General features: G+C 47.8%; 1 protein-coding gene across 1 annotated transcript in view; it reads left to right on the top strand.

Moving 5' to 3' along the window:
- The window catches only part of LOC135260630 (potassium voltage-gated channel subfamily H member 2-like), a 136,444-nt gene extending 117,037 nt beyond the window's left edge, over nt 1–19,407 (top strand). The window contains exons 6-15 of the mRNA XM_064346019.1: nt 1,863–2,285; nt 5,773–6,169; nt 6,880–7,079; nt 9,493–9,745; nt 10,672–10,865; nt 11,253–11,355; nt 12,435–12,764; nt 13,922–14,108; nt 14,589–14,760; nt 15,345–19,407. Coding sequence (XP_064202089.1) covers nt 1,863–2,285; nt 5,773–6,169; nt 6,880–7,079; nt 9,493–9,745; nt 10,672–10,865; nt 11,253–11,355; nt 12,435–12,764; nt 13,922–14,108; nt 14,589–14,760; nt 15,345–15,617 — 2,532 coding nt within the window. The 3' untranslated portion in view covers nt 15,618–19,407. The remainder of the gene's footprint in view (nt 1–1,862; nt 2,286–5,772; nt 6,170–6,879; nt 7,080–9,492; nt 9,746–10,671; nt 10,866–11,252; nt 11,356–12,434; nt 12,765–13,921; nt 14,109–14,588; nt 14,761–15,344) is intronic.
- The last annotated feature ends 1,545 nt before the right edge of the window (nt 19,408–20,952 follow it).

Raw genomic sequence — 20,952 nt, 5'->3', positions numbered from 1 at the left:
TTCAGAAGAGCATTAAAAATGTATTCAACATCTGTATGTCTAATAATGGGAGAAACGTTTTTATTACGGTCTCTTAAGAGGACGTGAAACAGCCCCTGAACACATAAGTGCACGTCCATCCATCATTTTGATTTGTGTGTTTTGCTCATCGCCACACCGAAGGCAGCTGAGTTGCAGGAGACATCTGTTACAGCAGAACAGATAATAATGTCTATTTCTGTCTCTCTCTGAAAGTTTTTTTTTTTTTTTTTTTGTTATTTCAAAAGGTCACCAGCTTGTAATGAAATGAAGCATTTGTAACAATAAGTCTGTTCCTCTGTGGGTTTGTTAGTGGGGCGAAAAGGACAATCCAGACAGAGGGACTGTGGTGCATGTGAGTGTATGTGTGTGTGAGTGAGTGTGACTGTGTGTGTGTGTGTGTGTTCGTGTGGGTGTGTGTTTACGTGTGTGTTTGTGTGTATGTGTGTGTGTGTGCATGTCTGTGCACGTGTACGTGTCTGTGTGTGTGTGTGTGTGCGCGTGTGTGTTTGTGTGTATGTGTGTGTGTGTGTGTGTGTGTGTGCGCATGTCTGTGCGCGTGTGCCTGTCTGTGTGTGTGCGTGTGTGTGCGTACGTGTGTGTATGTGTGTGTGTGTGCATGTCTGTGCGCGTGTACGTGTCTGTGTGTGTGTGTGTGCGCGTGTGTGTTTGTGTGTATGTGTGTGTGTGTGTGTGTGTGTGCATGTCTGTGCGCGTGTGCCTGTCTGTGTGTGTGTGTGCGTGTGCGTGTCTGTGTGTGTGTGTGTGCGTACGTGTGCATGTACGCACGTGTTCTGCACCGTGCCTGAATAGATGGAAGTGTTAGGCTTCTCTGTCAGTCGGTGGTCCGCCGGGGATTCTCTGGCCGAGAGCGAGGAGACGTGACTCCTCATGTTTTACAGAACGCTCAGGACCCAGGAGCAGAGCTCCGGGGTGAGCAGCACACGCAGGGCCCCATCGCTCTCTCACTTTCAGTCCGTCTGCAGTCTCTCTCCGTACTGCTGTCAACACCTGCCTCAGTCTCTGGAGGCTTAGCCCGTGGACAGCGTAGCGTACGTAGCATCACAGCTGGGACAGGAAGTAGCATTTTTAGAACAATCCGTTTGATGCGCCAGTTAAGTACGGAACCGCGTACATGGACTCCGTGCAAAGTTATAATGACTGGGTGCACTGATGGTCGTTTTTTGTGCCACCGACGAAGGCCCCCCCCCACCCGCCTTAATTTTTGTGCAAATGAGACACATCCGGTGGTGTCACAAGCCACCTCATTCGATGCATCACATTACATTACAGGCATTTAGCAGACGCTCTTATCCAGAGCGACGTACAACAAGTGCATCAGTTCAAGGTGCAGAGGTGCAAAAGAAACACACCAGAGTGAAGTAAAGATCGTAGTGCCAGAAGTGACCGCATAGATCAGGACTCCAACCCTGTAGGGTAACCTGTTCAGCAAATAAACAAAACAATCCTGCCGAGTACAAAACTAGCACTGAAATCACATTCGCCTAATCATGATGCGAGTGAGTTGTGAAGATGATGCTGAGGGATTGTTGTTAGCATTGAAGCAAGACATCGTGATTCTGGCAGTGGATCCCATTGGCTGGCGAACACGCTATAAGTATTAAGCAAGTGTTGTGTCTAAAATGCGGGCAGACATTTTAGTTCCCTTGAGGGCGTGAACTGCTGTGAGGTTTCTTTGTGCTCCTGTTGGTCTTCCTACTGTCTGGTCCTGTTTTTTCCTCAGGAATCTTCAATGCTTTGGGGCCTTGGGTCATCTGTTCCTCTGTCCTGCAAATCCCCCCCCCCAAATGTGACGCCCCTGACCACGCCCCTCTGTCTCCCAGGTGCTGTCGCTGGGCGCGGACGTGCTGCCGGAGTACAAGCTGCAGGCGCCGCGCATCCACAAGTGGACCATCCTGCACTACAGCCCCTTCAAGGCCGTGTGGGACTGGCTGATCCTGCTGCTGGTCATCTACACCGCCATCTTCACGCCCTACTCCGCCGCCTTCCTGCTCAGCGACGAGGAGGAGGCGGCCATGCAGACCTGCGGCTACTCCTGCAGCCCGCTCAACGTGGTCGACCTCATCGTGGACATCATGTTCGTCATCGACATCGTCATCAACTTCCGCACCACCTACGTCAACGCCAACGACGAGGTGGTCAGCCAGCCCGGGCGCATCGCCGTGCACTACTTCAAGGGCTGGTTCCTCATCGACATGGTGGCCGCCATCCCCTTCGACCTGCTCATCTACCGCTCGGGAGAGGAGGTGAGGGGTCAGGTTGGGTGGAATGCGGCATCGTGGGTAGTGTAGTTATCCCCTTCGACCTGCTCATCTACCGCTCGGGAGAGGAGGTGAGGGGTCAGGCTGGGTGGAATGCGGCATCATGGGTAGTGTAGTTATCCCCTTCGACCTGCTCATCTATCGCTCAGGAGAGGAGGTGAGGGGTCAGGCTGGGTGGAATGCGGCATCATGGGTAGTGTAGTTATCCCCTTCGACCTGCTCATCTACCGCTCGGGGAGGAGGTGAGGGGTCAGGCTGGGCGGAATGTGGCATCATGGGTAGTGTAGTTATCCCCTTCGACCTGCTCATCTACCGCTCAGGAGAGGAGGTGAGGGGTCAGGCTGGGCGGAATGCGGCATCATGGGTAGTGTAGTTATCCCCTTCGACCTGCTCATCTACCGCTCCGGGGAGGAGGTGAGGGGTCAGGCTGAGCGGAATGTGGCATCATGGGTAGTGTAGTTATCCCCTTCGACCTGCTCATCTACCGCTCGGGAGAGGAGGTGAGGGGTCAGGCTGGGTGGAATGCGGCATCATGGGTAGTGTAGTTATCCCCTTCGACCTGCTCATCTACCGCTCGGGAGAGGAGGTGAGGGGTCAGGCTGGGCGAATGCGGCATCATGGGTAGTGTAGTGTATGCCCTTTGACCTACTCATCTACAGAGGTGAGGGTCATCCTGAACGGAATGTGGCATCATGGGTTGTTAGTTATCCCCTTGACCTTGCTCATCTACCGCTCAGGAGAGGAGGTGAGGGGTCAGGCTGGGTGGAATGCGGCATCATGGGTAGTGTAGTTATCCCCTTCGACCTGCTCATCTACCGCTCGGGAGAGGAGGTGAGGGGTCAGGCTGGGTGGAATGTGGCATCATGGGTAGTGTAGTTATGCCCTTTGACCTACTCATCTACAGGAGGTGAGGGGTCAGCCCGAGCGGAATGTGGCATCATGGGTTGTGTAGTTATCGCCTTTGCCCTGCTCATCTACCGCTCCGGAGAGGAGGTGAGGGGTCAGGTTTGGAGAAATGTGGCATCATGGGTAGTGTAGTTTGTTAACAGCACTCGAGGGTGAGCAAATGTGGTACATCCGCATGATACAACTGTTTGGGGGAAATGGATCTTTGTTGTGATCCATTTCCTAAGTTTGAACGAACCATGTAATTCATTTATCTTTGGAAGAATCAGTAGATTAATCAACTAATGATAAATAATCGACAAATCAGCTGACCGTCAAAATGTTTTTCTAATCAATTTGATAAAAGTGTATTCCAGGAATTAAATTAAAGTAAATGTCATTCTAAATGTGAACATTAGAAAGATGACTTTGGAGTTGAACATTTAAAATCCATTTTAAAATGATTTGGGAGTGCTCTGAGAAAATATACTGCCTCTGATTTAATGTAATGAACTCACCACTGCCTAAATAAAAGCCTAAATATGAGTGTGTATGATGCTATTGATGTAGACATTTTAATCTTTATTTGGGGTATAGTGCATTTCGTGGTCGTGGCCTCTTGCCTTTGCTATTAGCTGATGGAAACGAACCAAATCCTCGTGCCCTAATAGAAACGAAATCAAAGCCAAGCCAATATTGTGTATTAATTTTTGTCCCAGACATGAAGCTCTGCTCTATGCTCAACAGTGGAAAAAAACGAGGATATTTAATTGCTTTGGTACATTTGTAGTCTAGTATAAGTTTGCTTGTCTAGACCAGAAAAGCTTTTTAGAGCAGCACCCACTCAATTAAAAACCGCTTCATAATGTTTATTTAACCATTTTCATTAAACAGAAACACCAGGAGTCCCATAATTAGCAATGCTGAAGAATTACAGGCTGGATGGCAGACTTAAATCGATTCCAGCTAAATAATTTGAGCAGCAATTGTCCGGGTCCTATTTATCTCTGACACATTCATTGTGGTAGCGTTAGCCCGAACAATGTCAGCTGTTAGATTTAATTCCGTTTAGAAGACAAAGCTACACAAGATCGGATGTCATGAATGTGTCATAAAAATGACTGAAATCAGAGGATGGTGCTTGAAAGCGCTCGCTTACATTTGGGCTGATTTGCACGGCGGTCCTGCAGTGCATTATGGGTAGGCAGCTGCTGTGACAAAACATTCCGCATTCAAATAAACTGAGTTTTTTTTCTCCCTCTCTGCTGACGGGCAGAATTTGTCAGTGCCGGTATAATCAATGGAAATGACATCATCAAACCCGCCCAGAAAATAAGTGACAAGAGAGTATTAATTACCTTCGGAGTCTCCGTGGGGGAACGAAATGACCTATGCGGGAGTCTCCGGGTACATTCGTTATGTTGACGGGCGAGCGCTAACTGGAGGAGGCGCGTGATTGGTGGGAATGAACACATCGGGCGAACAAGGCGATAAATGAAGGAGAGCGAGCGGATTTATGACCTCCCGCGTGTCCCTGCGCTCCCTGGGAATTATGGGAACTCCGGAGGGAGTTCCTAATTTCTGATTCCTCGTTAAAATTCCGTCGCGTCAGCGCGGAGATCCGCCCCTGTGACACTAACTTCCCGAGTGGAGAACAGCATATTTACCATGGGTCTATAATTATTTCGTATTTCATACGTCTTCCATATTTCATGCTGCTCTCTGAGTTATAGTAATACTTCTGTAAGTGCGCACAGAAGAACATTCTGTCTGAAATCAACTCTCCGATTGGGGAATATTTTGTCCCTTTTGCACCATAATAAAGCGCATTACGCTGATTTTACAGAAAAGTCGGCGGTCTGCTTCTCCAACCCCACAAAAGCTCTCTCTCATTTCTTCCACAACTGCTTTTGCTTGCATTCCCGTCTGATATTGTTTCTACTGTTGGGAGAGACACTAAAGAGTTTTTATCTGCTTGTTTTGTGACTTACTGTCTGGAGGTACGCATTGATTTTACTTCTTGCCCTAAGGGGCCTCGTTCTTGAACCCTTTGACTTAATAATAATTCACATGGACACCAAAATTATTGGATTGAAACAGGAAAAGGCTTCCCTCCGTGTATGAGAAGCGAAAGCTAAATAATTTACCGAATCGATGAATGGCTCAAAGCATCCTCTATGAGAGGTATTTCATTTGCTCCTGTCTGGTCGACGGCACAAGAAACAACTTTTCTTTGACCCTGCAGCTTTCACCATAATGATGCTGAAAATAAGAATTACTATTTTGGAAGTTTATTATTCCTTCTGCAGGTTTTATAAGATTCATGGTATTGCACTGAATATTTTTTTTGTATTCATCTTTATGAGAAGTTACCTTAATGCATCTTTAAATATTCCCAGAGAGAATTACATGTGTGAGTATATGTTCATATCTTTAGTATGTGCTTATCTACTGCAAATGATTTTTTAAGATCATAACAGACAGGATAATGAATTGCCCACCTGGGTAAATGTAAAAAATCAGTGAATTGAGTTTAACCGAACATCTCTCCGCCTTCCTGACTCCTCCCCCTTTTTTTCCCCCCCAGACGACGACTCTGATTGGCCTGCTGAAGACGGCCCGGCTGCTGCGATTGGTGCGCGTGGCGCGGAAGCTGGACCGCTACTCGGAGTACGGCGCGGCGGTGCTCTTCCTGCTCATGTGCACGTTCGCGCTCATCGCCCACTGGCTGGCCTGCATCTGGTACGCCATCGGCAACGTGGAGCGCAACACGGACTCGCGCATCGGCTGGCTGGACTCGCTGGGCGAGCAGCTGGGCAAGAGCTACAACGACTCGGTGCCCGCCTCCGGCCCGTCCATCAAGGACAAGTACGTCACCGCCCTCTACTTCACCTTCAGCAGCCTGACCAGCGTGGGCTTCGGCAACGTCTCGCCCAACACCAACTCCGAGAAGATCTTCTCCATCTGCGTCATGCTCATCGGCTGTGAGTGCCGCTCGTCCTCTTTTGGGGACCCCCTGTCTGTCAGGGCCCTCGGAATCGGGGGGGGGGGGTGGGGGGTTAGTACCATTCCAAGGGCCCTGAGAAAATATTCTGAAAAAATATTAGGATACATTGGGGTGGCGGAGCCCGATGTGAGGTCTGTCTGTGCTCTTACCAATCAGCCATGAGGTTCACGCATGAACCTGGCTGTGGTTGCAGACAGTTGGCCATTCCAAATTAGGGTGGGAATTAGACATAAATGGTAAATGGACTGCATTTATATAGCGCTTTTATCCAAAGCGCTTTACAATTGATGCCTCTCATTCGCCAGAGCAGTTAGGGGTTAGGTGTCTTGCTCAAGGACACTTCGACACGCCCAGGGTGGGGTTTGAACCGACAACCCTCCGACTGCCAGACAATCGGTCTTACCTCCTGAGCTATGTCGCCCATATATGCTCACCTCTACACTGGGTTATATTACATTACAGATTATCCAGAGTGGCTTCCACAACGTTTATATAGCATTTACATTGCATCCAATTATACAACTGGATATATACTGAAGCACTGCAGGTTAAGTACCTTGCTCAAGGGTACGACGGCAGTGTCCTAGCCGGGAATCGAACCTGCGACCTTTTGGTTTCAAGATCATCTCCTTACCCGTTACACTACACTGCCTCCCCCCTGACGTGTGCTCTCTGGTCTCCCGGCAGCGCTGATGTACGCCAGCATCTTCGGGAACGTGTCGGCCATCATCCAGCGGCTGTACTCGGGCACGGCGCGCTACCACACGCAGATGCTGCGGGTTCGAGAGTTCATCCGCTTCCACCAGATCCCCAACCCACTGCGCCAGCGCCTGGAGGAGTACTTCCAGCACGCCTGGTCCTACACCAACGGCATCGACATGAACGCGGTCAGTACCCCCCCTGCGTCCCCCTCGCCCCCTCGCCCCCCCCCTTACCCAGCACGCCTGGTCCTACACCAACGGCATCGACATGAACGCGGTCAGTACCCCCTGCGTCCCTGCCCCTCGCCCCCACCAGCACGCCTGGTCCTACACCAACGGCATCGACATGAACGCGGTCAGTACCCCCTGGTCCCCTCGCCCCCCCCCACCCCCACCCAGCTCGCCTGGTTCTACACCAACGGCATCAACGCGGTCAATTTTATCTCTTGGAACCTTCAGCTTTTGACAGTGTTTTTTTTTTTGTCATGTCGTCATGAGACCCAGTGTCTCTGTGTGATTTCTCTGTATAAATAAAGGTTTTTATAAAACCGCTCAGGCTGTTCGTGTACCAGCTCAGCCTTGCACAGATCGAATGTTCTCAAAACAAACAAAATGGTGGCGTGCGTTTGATCTAAAGTGATTGCTTTGCTTCCCACTGAGGCGTTTTTAAAAAAATTTATTTTATTATCTCACTTTCTGTTTGTAGGTTCATGCCTCTACTAATCCCAATTTTCCTATTTTCCTTTTGAAAGTTTTTCCAAAAAGTGCTATGTAAGGAATATTTTATTAAATTTCAGTATAAAATGTCTCCAGTAAACGGCATGATTAAACACAGTGCGTTTTACTGCATGCAGTACTCCGATCTCACTCAGTGGCACAAATCAACCGGTTATGGTCACATTTTATCTGGAGTAGCAAAACATTAAATCTGTTTTCACTGAGCAATTTTACTGAGGGCCACTGAGTTTCCTACATTTACAAAGAAAAAAAACATATAAAGCATTTAGTCAATATGAAAATGTTTTTTAATTATTCAGTGGGTCCCTTATTAAATGCCATTGAGAAAAACTGGCTGGATGTTATAATTTGCCATTGAGTACACATTTTAATGAACAAGTTAAATGTAATGCATTTAAGTATTCGTTCTCGGAAAATAAAATAAAAACATTAGCAGTCAACAGGTTTGCGCATTAGACAAATGAGAACATTTAATTTGTTTAACGGTAATTTCATTCTTGCAATCCCTGTCTACCAGCAGAAGTCCAGTTTCTCTGAAAAGGACACAGTATGCAGGCACAATGAGACACGAACGGCAGTTAAGCCCCCTTAATTGAAATTGGTTTTCAATGTACTTAAACTGCATCCTGGTGTTCTGTGTCTTGTTTGGGGCAGGAGACAATTAACATGAACAGCAGGAAGGAGTGTTTTCTCTGGGATTCGGATGTAGAGCTCGTACGGATGGTGGATGGTCTTTGTTAGCAAACTCGGGTGGACAGTATGTGTTTACGGTCAAAAACTATTTTCACCTATTTGACCAATTTGCCTACTTATGGCTACTTTAATCATTTAGTCATTCGTAAGTGTAATTCATTAATTGTGTTTTTGTGAAGGAATAAGTAGCCTTTGTGCTATTTAGTCCTTAATGCTGATGTCACAAGCTGTACTTGTGACATCAGCATTAGAATGTTCAGTTGGAATTTCAGCATTGGAATGTTCAGTTACGATGAGAATGTTCAGTTTAATGTAATGTGCCGTGATTTATGATTACCTAACCTGAGTGGACAGAAAAATGGGGGATTGTGACATGAGTCTTAATAAAATGCTGACCTAAGCACTCATAAAGATACTGAAATCTGAAAATGTTTCATATGGGAGACATCTTCAGGGTGAACTTAAGTTCTAAGAGAGAGGGTATTTTAATGGGCTGTGATATATTGTTGTGGGTAATCAGTCTCAAAGGTAGTCAGTTTTGCTCGGAGCAATAATTAAACTTTTGCCTTTCAGACAAAAAATCTCAGGCTTTGTGCACTTGCTCTGTCAGGAATAGTCAACGTGTAATCTTGTTGTTGAGCCTGTCGAGTGGGCGGTTGGCTTGCTTTCATGGGTGACCTTTGCACAGACCCCGCTGAGATACAGAGATCTTTACAGTATGCGGATTGGCTGATGCTGTGGGGTCAGTGTACAGATTGGAAAATCCACATGGCCGGAAAAAATCAATGGATCAAAAAACGGACAAACGATACAAACTGAGATAAGTAACTCTCCTAAGACCCGGCCATTCATTTTTGATCCCTGAAGGGGACACGATTCTCTCTGGTCATAATCTCAGGAACCAATATATTCTCTGATGAAACCTAGCCTACATCATCATAGAATATACTGGTTCCTGAGATTATGACCAGAGGCTTGCTGATGTCACAATCACTGCTGGCAATTGAAAGCAAAGGAGTTCTTGAACACTGACTACAGCTACAAGGGACATGTTGTTCATCGCCGCATGTGTTTTGTCTTCCGAGACACTTGTGTTAACGTCCTTTAAAAAGAAAAAATACTTAAAACTCCCCCCACCCCCCGTCCCGTCCCGTCCCATCCCGTCCAGGTGCTGAAGGGTTTCCCAGAATGCCTGCAGGCGGACATCTGCCTGCACCTGAACCGCACGCTGCTGCAGAACTGCAAGGCCTTCAAGGGCTCCACCAAGGGCTGCCTGCGCGCGCTCGCCATGAAGTTCAAGACCACGCACGCCCCGCCCGGCGACACCCTGGTGCACGCCGGCGACGTCATCACCGCCCTCTACTTCATCTCCCGCGGCTCCATCGAGATCCTGCGCGGGGACATGGTGGTGGCCATACTGGGTAACCGTCGGGGGTGGGGTTGGGGTGGCCAAATTTGGTAACCGTGGGGGGTGGGGTTGGTGGTGGCCATTTTGGGTAACTGTGGTGGGGTTGGGGTGGCCATTTTGGGTAACTGTGTGGGTGGTTGGGGTGGCCATATTGGGTAACTTTGGGTGGGGTTGGGGGGGCCATTTTGGGTAACTGTGGGGGTGGTTGGGGTGGCCATTTTGGGTAACGTGGTGGGGTTCGGGTGGCCATTTTGGGTAACTGTGGGGGTGGTTGGGGTGGCCATATTGGGTAACTTTGGGTGGGGTTGGGGTGGCCATTTTGGGTAACCGTGGGGGGTAGGGTTGGGGTGGCCATTTTAGGTAACCATCGGGGTGGGGTTGTGGTGGTGGCCATTTTGGGTAGTGTTTTCCTTTTGGTGGTGGGGGCTAGCCTAGCTTTTTTAGGGGGGAAGGGGGGACTGTGACAACGAATCGGAGCCTTTTTTGTTGTGATCCTCCCAAATGTCGTGCGAGCATCGTTTGATTGTGCGGTTCTGTGTGATGTGTTGTGCACGTGTGTGTGTGTGTCTGTCTGTGTCTGTGTGTGAGTGTGAGAGTCACACGTTGTGATAGATTCATTATGTGAGGTTCAAAGTGATAAATTTCATACATTATTGTTACTATTTTTCAAAATACACACACTTGAAATCAAAATAAGATTTATTTAGATAAATAGTTACTTTTAAACTACCTGTCATTTAATAGCATAGATTCTCAACTCTTTAATGAATACATATCCTATGATATTTTGTGAATGTGTGTTGTTAACTGTACACAGCATACCTTGCCCACAGTGAAAATCTGCAGTTCTGAAGATCTTTATTTCGAGACATTTTCTACATTTTTGTGAAAGTTCTACACGGCATCGCAGATGACGCTCTCTCTCTCTTTCTCGCGTAGGAAAGAACGACATTTTCGGCGAGCCCATCAACCTGTACGCGCGCCCGGGGAAGTCCAACGCGGACGTGCGGGCGCTGACCTACTGCGACCTGCACAAGATCCACCGCGAGGACGTGCTGGAGGTGCTGGACATGTACCCCGAGTTCTCCGACTACTTCTGGGGCAACCTGGAGATCACCTTCAACCTGCGAGACGTGAGTACATCTGTCACTGCCATCAGGAAAAAAAAGCACCTTCGCTTGCTGCTCAGAAACAAACCACGTGATGGTATTTATTTTACCTTTTAGGCAGGAGAATGGCGAGCATCGTTGGGCTGAATGGCCTGTTCTCGTCATTATGTTATGTTGTGTTATGCTATGCTGTGCTGTGCTGTGCTGTGCTATGCTATGTTATGCTATGCTATGCTATGCTATGTTATGTTATGTTTTGTTATGCTAGGCTATGCTATGTTATGCTATGCTATGCTATGTTCTGCTATGCTATGCTATGTTATGTTATGTTTTATCTTTTTTCCCCTGGCTCTCTCTCTCACTCTTTTTCTCACTCTCTCCCTCTCTCCCTCCCTCCCTCGCTCTCTCCAGTCCAACATGATCCCCGGGTCCCCGAGCAGCGGCGACTCGGACAGCGCCTCCTTCAGCCGGCTGCGCAGACGCAAGATGTCCTTTCGCCGCCGCACCGAAAGAGGTACGGTACCGCGTCCCTTTTTTTCCGGAAGCTTCCGTCGCCTTCCGTCACCTGCGGGTCCACCTCGGCACTGAGAAGCACCAGGAGCACGGAAACACAGCATCTCTCCTCTATAAGCACTTTATAGTAAATACTGATAACCCATTACATTACATTACATTACATTTATTTGGCAGACGCTTTTAGCCAAAGCGACGTACAAAAGTGCATTTCATGGTCATAGACAACCGCTAAACACAGCCCTAACCCTAACTAGAAAGGAAAGTTTGAGGACAGACCTTAAGTAGGCTTGAGAAAGCCAGTGTTGAAATACACGTGTTCGCTCACAAGAATTATAAAGAACTGAAAGCTAACTAAATATTAGGTTAGGTTGAACTTTCATTTTGTGTGTTATCTGAAGCTTTGCAAGGGAAACAGACAGACGGTCTGTATCTGTGGCAGCTGCAGTTGCCGATTGTGGCGTCAGCTGCAAATGTGTTGTTCGGATTCTGAACGTCCCATGAGTGTTATTCAATGGGAGATTTTCCTGTATAAAATCATGAATAGGTCAAAAAAAAGTATTTGAGTTGTTGACACAAACAAAAACCACAAGCAATGCAGTCCCATGCTTGGTGAAGCTGTTGGCCAGATTTGGTCTGGCTGAAAAAGTTGTAAGAGGAGCGGCGTTCAGAAAATTGATGTGAAATAAGTAGTAATAAGGAGAACAGAAAATTGGCTTTTTCAAGCAACTTTATATTATAATTTAATTTGTTTGGCACGTTTGTTTCTGGACACTGAGATCACGCATAAACGTAGCCTTGAAGCTACTTCACCTTATAGGGACATAGCTCATAGGTAGACCGATTTGGCATCGGAGGTGCCGGTTCAACCGCCTGGTTCGAAAGTCCTTGACAAGACACCACCTACCTACGCTCTGCGAATAGAGGCATCATGTAAAGCCTTGATAAGCGCATATAATGCAAACTCGTAGCACACCGGGTGATATGTGTGAGCGATTCGTCTGGTTTCCTAGGCCGGTTTGTTTTGAGAATCCACCGGCATTTTGGCGGCACTCTGAACGCCTCTGCCCCCCCCCTCAGACGCGGAGAACGCGGCCGGGGCCAAACAGCCCCAGAGGCCCGTCCGTCGGCCCCGGAAGCAGGGCGTGGGTAACCGCGGCGACGGGCGGAACGCGGAGCGGGAGGGGCCCCGGAGCTCCGACTCCTCCCCGTCGCGCTCCGTCGGCGGCGGCGGCGGCGAAGAGGACGAGGAGGAGGAGGAAGAGGAGGAGGAGGAGGAGACCGTGCTGGGCTGCCCCGCCCCTCCCTCGATGCTCGACCTTCACGGGGCCCACCCCGGGGCCCCAAACTTCGGCGACGTCGAAGGAGACGGGGAGCCTCAGGGGGGGAACACGTGCAACTCGTTGTCAGGTGGGAACCCCCCACCCCCCACGCCACCTCTCACCCGGCACCTCCGACAGCCGCCTGACCTACTAACAGTCACACTCCACCTGCTCAGCTCCGCCGGGGTCTGCCAGCGTTAGCCTAGCGCTCAGACACCCCGAGCCGTTTTTCATTCGCTGATGAGTAACGGTTCTGTGAAAGGGGAATCTCGCCGTCTCCAGATTTAAGGGGTGGGGGGGAGCGGGGGGGTGCTGTGAGACTCCCACATCAAAGCCTGTTCATCCATTTGTCTCTCTTTGCAATGTTACACATTTCATGTGTAGGCATATTTTTCGTAGTAATGAAAAAGGAGAGAGTACAACAACGGGCTGCTCTTTTTTTCCGAAAACAAATTCTATTTGCAATGATAACTCACTTCCCTGCGATAGATTGGCGGCCTGTCCAGGGTGTATTTCTGCCTCTTACCCAATGCATGCTGGGATAGGCTCCAGCACCCCCCCCCCAATCCTTCCCAGGATAAGCGGTACAGATATAGGGATGGACCCTGCTAGGATAAGCGGGTATAGATAATGGAGGGACCTGCCAGGATAAGCGGTATAGATAAGGATGGACCCATGCTGATACGTGTTCAGGTACACATGTAGATGGCTCCGCCATAATTGCGTTAGATATGGATGGACCCATACAGGATAAGGGTTAGTATGGTCCCTGCCTTTACGGTTAAGATAAAGGTGGACCGTGTCCAGGAAAGTGGGTATAGATCATGATGACCTACTCGATAGCGGGATAGATATGGATGGACCTGCTCGTGATAGCAGGTTAGATAATGGTGACCCTGTCCCAGGATAGCGGATGATAAGGGATGGACCGTCCAGGATAAGCCGCATAATAATGATGGACCCGACCAGTTAAGCGTATAGATATGGATGGACCCTGCTCAGGATAAACTGGTACAGATAATGGATGGACCCTGCTCAGGATAAACTGGTATAGATAATGGATGGACCCTGCCTAGGATAAGCGGGTATAGATAATGGATGGATGGATTGATGATATCTCACGTGTTTCAGTACCACATGTAGACAGGCGTCGACCGCCAAACCTTGAGCCCGTTCAGAGCTTGTGTGGCATTACGGCCAATCAGCCGATTTACACGGTGTCATGTGACTGTCTCCCCCAATCAGGCGCCTTTTCCGGCGTCTCCAGCATCTTCAGCTTCTGGGGGGAGAGCCGGGGGCGGCAGTACCAGGAGCTGCCCAGCCAGAGCCTGTCCTCGCCCCCCCCGCCGGACACCCCCCTGCGCTGCCTGACCCGCCAGCAGCGCAGCGGCCTGGAGAACCGGCTGGAGCTGCTGCAGAAACAGCTCAACAGGTGAGTTACCTGGAGCCCGCACAGGTGAGGTACCTGAAGCACACAGGTGCGTTACCTGGAGCGCACAGGTGAGTTACCTGAGCGCACAGGTGAGGTACCTGAGCGCACAGGTGAGATACCTGAAGCCTGCACAGGTGAGTTACCTGGAGCGCACAGGTGAGGTACCTGAAGCGCACAGGTGAGTTACCTGGAGCGCACAGGTGAGTTACCTGGAGCGCACAGGTGAGTTACCTGGAGCCTGCACAGTTGAGTTACCTGGAGCGCACAGGTGAGATACCTAGAGCCCACACGGGTGAGTTACCTGGGGCCTGCACAGGTGAGAGGCTAAGTTTCAAAAAGTTCTCGAAACTTCTATGCCAAACAAAAAGAGGAATGTTCAAACATTGCTGGCCACAAAATAAACCTGTTATTTATTGTCATTAAAAAATGTAAATAAAAATGATATATTGGACGCCTGTCCCCCGGTTTTTGCGCCTGCAGGTTGGAGACGCGGATGTCTGCGGACATCGGCGCGATCATGCAGCTGCTGCAGAGGCAGATGGCCATCGTGCCCCCGTCCTACAGCACCGTGTCCTCCCCCCCCCAGCCGACCCCCCCAGGGCACCCCGCCACCCCCAACCCGGAGACAGAAACGCTGGCCTCTCTCTCTCAGGTACGCCTCCCCTGCCACAGCAGCAGCACAACACCGCTACAGAATCTGCTTTGAGACTGTGCCCCCTGGTGGCCAAGGATTTAAAAAAACATGCTGGCCCTGAAGGCTAACTTTCAGACTGTTTCTGATGTATTTGAGCCATATTTTTACACGGGCCAGGTCAAATATATATAAAATAATTTAAAAAACAAAAGTTATCTTAGAATCTGAATTTGGAACATTTTGATTCACAACATGTTCTCCTAATCTATTTATTTATTTATTTTTTTGTAGCTTTGGGTGGCTGAACACAAAACCATATTTTCTGCTCAAGGGTTAAAAAGCCATGAACATAATAGTACTACAGTAGTATTATAGCATTTATATAATACTGTTAATACTTTAATAGTACTGTTATAGTATTGTAATACTTGGCTGTTGAATGAGGTGTGCTTTGTTAGGTTTGGAGTGAAACCCTACAGGACATTACTGTGCATCTGCAGTAACAGGTTTTGGGCTACCCTGCTCTATGGTCTTCCTCAGCTGTAACTTTGCTTGCCCCCCCACTCTCTGTAACCCTGCATGGTCTCATGTCTCCTCTCCAGATCCTGGACTCCCAGGTCTGTGCGGGGGGGCCCTTAGCCACACCCCCCGAATGTCTGTGGAGCGTCGCGAACCCGCCCCGGGACGGCCCGTCAGAGACACACCCCCTGGGCGCCAGCGGCCTGGGGAGCCGCTCGGAGACGGGGGCGTGGCGGGGGGCGGGGGCGGCGGCGGACCCGGACCCCGAATCCAGCCGACGGCTCTCTCTGCAGGAGCGCCACGCGCCCCTGGACTCACGGACGCCGCAGAGACACGGCTCGGACCCCGGGAGCTAGGGGGAAACGGACAGGGGGGGTCACCTGCCTCGGCCCGCCCCTCGCCCGGGGGGGGGGGGTCATACCCCGTGGTCGCCGATTCGCCAGGGGGTCAGAGACACGCCCACAGAGGAAGTGCCAGATTCCCCCCCCCCCCGATCGGTTTTTTTCTCTCCCTGCTTCCGGAACGTTCTCTGCACTGCCTCGAGGGGCGGGGGGCGGGGGGGGGGGGGGTTAGACTTCTAACGATCAGCCTCGGGGTCTTTTCGCTCTTTATTTCGCCTCCTGTTCCTTGTGACAGAGGAGAGAAGCACCATCAAACTACTGAAATGCATTCTGGGCAACAACAAAAAAAAATGAAAAGAAGACAAAGGAATAAAGGTGGCGCAGCTGTTTTGCTGACACCGAGAGACGCTGTTTGGGAACACGGTCGGGGTGTTTTTTGAAAAATTCCCTTTACTGCTGTATTTGGCACTGGGTAACTCTGACGAGCGTTACCCATGACTTTTATCTGCTACTGACACTGTATATAAGGTATTATGTCCTTTTAAGGACATATACATATGCCTGTATGTAAGGTATATGTCCATATACCTGTATAAGGACACATACACAGACGTGTGTAAGGTACATGTCATTTGGCCTTCTGAAAATTGCCTGGCAAACTTGAGCGTTAGCTGGTCTAACGTTGGGTGGTGTCCTGTCCCGCTATTGGCCAATTACTCGCACCTGGTTCTTCGGGATTGGGGTGGCTGAGCAGCTCGGATTCTGCCCAGATAAAAACTGTAATTCTCTGCTCCTTTGAAAAAAAAACAACAACAAGGGGTTGAAAAAAAGCCATGAACTCTTTTTTGCGAACATATCAAACTCTTACGTGTAGGTTGAATGGAAACGGGCCTGAAAGGGTACGCTAACGCTAGCTATAAAGCGGAGTGAATCGGTATATGTGTGCAGTTATGTATTGTGTGTACTGCATCAGATTTAGTTTCAGAGGTGTGCCTGAGCCAAGCTGTCGCTCTAGCTTCTGACAATACGGCTTCCCTTATGAAAAAGTGATACACGCATTTCCAAAAACACACACCGATGGGTTCGAATAATTACTCTGCGCAATTTACTGCCATTTACCGCCATGTGCAAGTTATGTGTGTGTGTGTGTGTGTGGGTAGAATATATTTGTAAAATGACATCGTAAATATATAGTTTGTAGTCTATGCGCAATATATTGCATGTGCACATATGAACTTTTCTAATATATGCTTGATATAGATGTGAAAATTCTTATTTGGATTGACTATGTTATCATACAACATATATATATACAGTTACAATATTTATTTGCTTTAAGGTAAACTCCAAAAATAGAATAGTTTGTCTCATCTCTAATTTGTCACACACTGTACTTTAGGCCTCAGTGAATAGAATGTAGAGAAGTCTAGCCAAAACCAAGATGTCCGCCTGATGTAACTCCCCTTTCCCTATTTGTAAAACTGGAAATCTCCCAAAAAGCAATTCATTTTATGTTGAGCTGTGCAGCAACAGCTGTGACACCAACCTTCAGATTACAACTCCTTAAGCACTAGACAAAATCGCTGTTGCAATGTATAACTTTTTCATAAGGGCTGGGTTTTTTTTTTTTTTGTTGCACAGAACACAGGAGAGTGAGCTTCGATCCCGGGTTCTGACGACAAGCAATACCGAGATACTTTACCTGCCTGTGGTAACCACGTGTGTACTTCTCTGTGGTTTACATTGAATGATCCACATTTGCATTGCCAGACCTTCGCAGTGGTTATGAAGACAGGTGAATGCTCATTACAGGTGACAGGTGGGCTCGTAACTCGATTTGAAACGGGTGCAATCGCCTCCATTATCGATGTTTGCGGGATTGTCAAAATGGCCGCTCGCTCGTGGCCAGAAATACGTTGTTACAGGCCTTCTTGTGTGCGAGCGTCCATCGAGAGATTCACAACAACAACAACACGTGCTCCTGCTCCCAAATCCGACTGCACGTCCTGCTTGTCTCGGGCTGGTGTACTTGTTTGGGTGGGTTTTCTGGGTTTTCTGTGCTTCCATATTTGACCTGTCAGGGTGCCAATTAGCAGGCGTATTGAGAGAGATATGCATGCATGTACGGCTCTAACAATTACCCAGAGGGGAAAGGGTTTGGGGTCAAGGCAACTGCATACAAATTACATCGACGGAGGGAGGCAGTGGGCTGGTTAACTGTCACTGAAGGCAGAAAATCTCACAGCAGAAACCAATGAAAAAAAGATTTTTTTTTTTTACTCTCATGATTTCCCTTTAGATTGTCTGTATGCACCTCCTTCCATCCTCTCTGTATGATTTTTTTTTTTTTTACTTTGAGGTCTGTCAGTTGCAAACAAGGCCCTGAACCCTGAAAATCCCAAAGTACCTCATCTTCAGCCCTCTGTGTGCAAGTAAACATTTCTTTCCTGTAATGAAGATGAACTTGTGGCACATATCGTAAGCTAGGCTGAACGTCCTGGTCGGCCGAGTCTCTCTCTCCTCTTGGTCATTTCAGGTCCCTTCTCACCTGCACTGAGCACCTGAGCACCTGAGCAGAGGTGCAGCTCAGGCTGTCCGCTCTGTGGGCTGTCTGAAAGGAAGGGCCCGGATTGGCTGTCCTGTTGGCGGGTCAGCTAGCTTTCACTTTCACACTTACAGGGGGGAAAAAAGAGACCATCCTTTACAACTGTGGCAACCAGCCTGTACCTGGAGATCTTTCATCCTGTAGGCTTTCACTCCAACCCCTGAAAAAGGAGTTAGGGGGGTCGGAGTGACAGAGTCGATCTTGTAACCTGAAGGTCGCAGGTTCGATTCCCTGGGTAGGAACACTGCCGGTGTACCCTTGAGCAAGGCACTCAACCTGCATTGCTCCAGTATATATCCAGCTTGTATAACTGGATACGATGCAAGTTGCTCTGGATAAGATAATGTAATGTAATGTAACAAAGCACACCTCATTCAACAGCTAGAGATCTGCACTGAGCTGTTGACTAGTAGAGTCAGGTGTGCCGAATTAGGGTTGAAATGAAAACCTACAGGATGGTAGGTCTCCAAGGAACATGGTTGGTCACCACTGCTCTACAAGTCGGTGTAAACGGGCCTCATTCCCTGGGCTCTTTTACCAGGACAGGAAGTAACGCAGAAGTGCAGGATCTCTATTCTGATTAAGGATCTCTGACAGAGCTCAGCGCTCATCTCCCAACACCAGGACCACACCCCCTCTCTTTGAAGGGGAAATTACAAGTGTGTCTCACGCTTTCCTGTACTCAAGAAGGGCCACTTTCAGTATTGCCTGCAAAACCCATAAAAGTCATACCTTTAAATTCTACTGTGTTTTTACCCATGGAAATAATACTTCTCACCAGACCTCACACACAACCTTTCTGATTTTGTTTCCTTTAGTGTCAGTGCAGGGGGAGGGGGGCAAGCAGAAATGGATGTGTAACCGATCGAAAGCAATGCCGTCTTAGAATGTTTTATTGATTTGCACATACTGTTATGGGTTTTCACTTTGTGGTTAGATGGAATAGGCCACTTAGGTTTCAGTAGTCATTATCATAATGTGATTCAGACCAGGTACAGTAGCTCTCAGGTACCTTGATATAGAAGGTACAGTAGCTTGTAAAAAAAAAAAACTGAAAAGAAAGGTTATAATGTACTCCTAAGGGGCTATTTATTAAATAATTTTTGACATTTTAGTCTTTGTGAAGCTTTATCTTCTGATATTCAATGCTTGGCATGCTGCAATGGAAAAATAAATAGTACTTTTTCATTATTTGCTTAACAGGTAATCTTACCTAAGGACTCTTTAAAACTTACACGAAACGTACATTCACGCAGCCATGTATTCGCTGAAGTACTTCAGGTGCCGGTCCCTTGCTCGTCGGCACAACAGCATGTGATTTCATCTGGGAATGAAGCCTCAGGTCACGACCCCCTACCTACCCACAATGCACCACTTCCACGCAGGAGAAAAAAAAAAAACTCTTCTGTGGGTGGAAACCGGCCACCCTCAAGCACAGAACTCTCGCCGTGTAACTTTCACGTTCTTCATCCCCATTCTTTTCCTGTGATGTGTCAAGATACAGTATGTTTGTTATTTATGTCAATAAAAAAACAGCTGAAAAAATCCGACGGATAAGGAGTGGACTGACTGGTGTATTGACTTGTAGCACTTAAGGATTCAAGGGCTGGGCTGTTCTGTCAACCCTTCACGTCTAAAAACTATTAAACTATTAAACTGATCGTAACCGCTGAAGGTTTGACGCCCCTGGTAGCTTATTTTAGCGGGTTCATAATTCAATTTTAATAGCTGTTCTTTTTGTTTCTCTATTCATGATTTATTTTTAACAGCATTTGTTTCATTCTTTTCTCCCCCTTAGATTAATATTTTATCGATACAGTACGGGAAACACGCACAAGCCTTTTATGAATTCTCAGATCACCATTGGAGTCCTGTTTATGACCTTATAGTATTTATGCAAATGGTTCGATAAACTAAAACTAAATCCATAACAAACAATAATTTTGTGTAACTGCATACATGTTCCCTAATAATCAAATAAGTTCTGTAATTAGTACACTGTAGTCAGTCTGCAGACAAATTCTGTTAATTAGTAATATATATATAGTATACAGCAGTAGTAGTATATTATAGTATATATTCTGTGATACATCTAATAGAATGCTTCCATATCAGAATATGCATGTACGGTAATTCATCAATTCGACAAATTCCATCATTAGTAAAGGCAGTCTAAAATAGACAGACCCTGAACCTTTACCACAGGATAACAGCTTGCTGTAGGCTGCATTATAGCGTTTGTTTTTTTTTTTTGTTGCTGTTGTTGATGTTGCTGGTTCAGGACGTTTCTTCAGGTTTTGCCTTGGGTTGATGTGTCTGGTCTAACCCCCCCCCCCCCCTTTTTTTATTTTTTTTTGCCTCACCTGCCACCTCCACCTCAGTTAGTGCATCCATACAGGTGCATCCATAAACCGCACGGTACAGTTAAGTCTTCACTCACTCCCCATCACTAGTCGCCACAGTGGCATAATGTCAGTTATACAGCAATGTTAGTCAGTTATTCACTGTGATTCAACATTGATTGCCCTGTTCAAGAAACAGACTACTGTCGCTACCCCTCCTTATGGATAATGGTTTGGCTCAACTCAAACTGAAAAGTTCTCTAATATAATTATTTTTTTGTCCTTCTGTCTTCTGGAATCCAATGGAAGAGGCGTGTCTCACATCTTGTTTGTCTACTGTCTTGTGTAACTTGGGAACTTTGTGTTTTATGTCAGGTCCCCCTTGCAAAAGAGATTTCAGAGA

This window comes from Anguilla rostrata, chromosome 8, assembly GCF_018555375.3.
Source record: "Anguilla rostrata isolate EN2019 chromosome 8, ASM1855537v3, whole genome shotgun sequence".
In the NCBI taxonomy this organism is placed as follows: Eukaryota; Metazoa; Chordata; class Actinopteri; order Anguilliformes; family Anguillidae; genus Anguilla; species Anguilla rostrata.
This window is presented reverse-complemented; position numbering and strand designations above follow the sequence as displayed.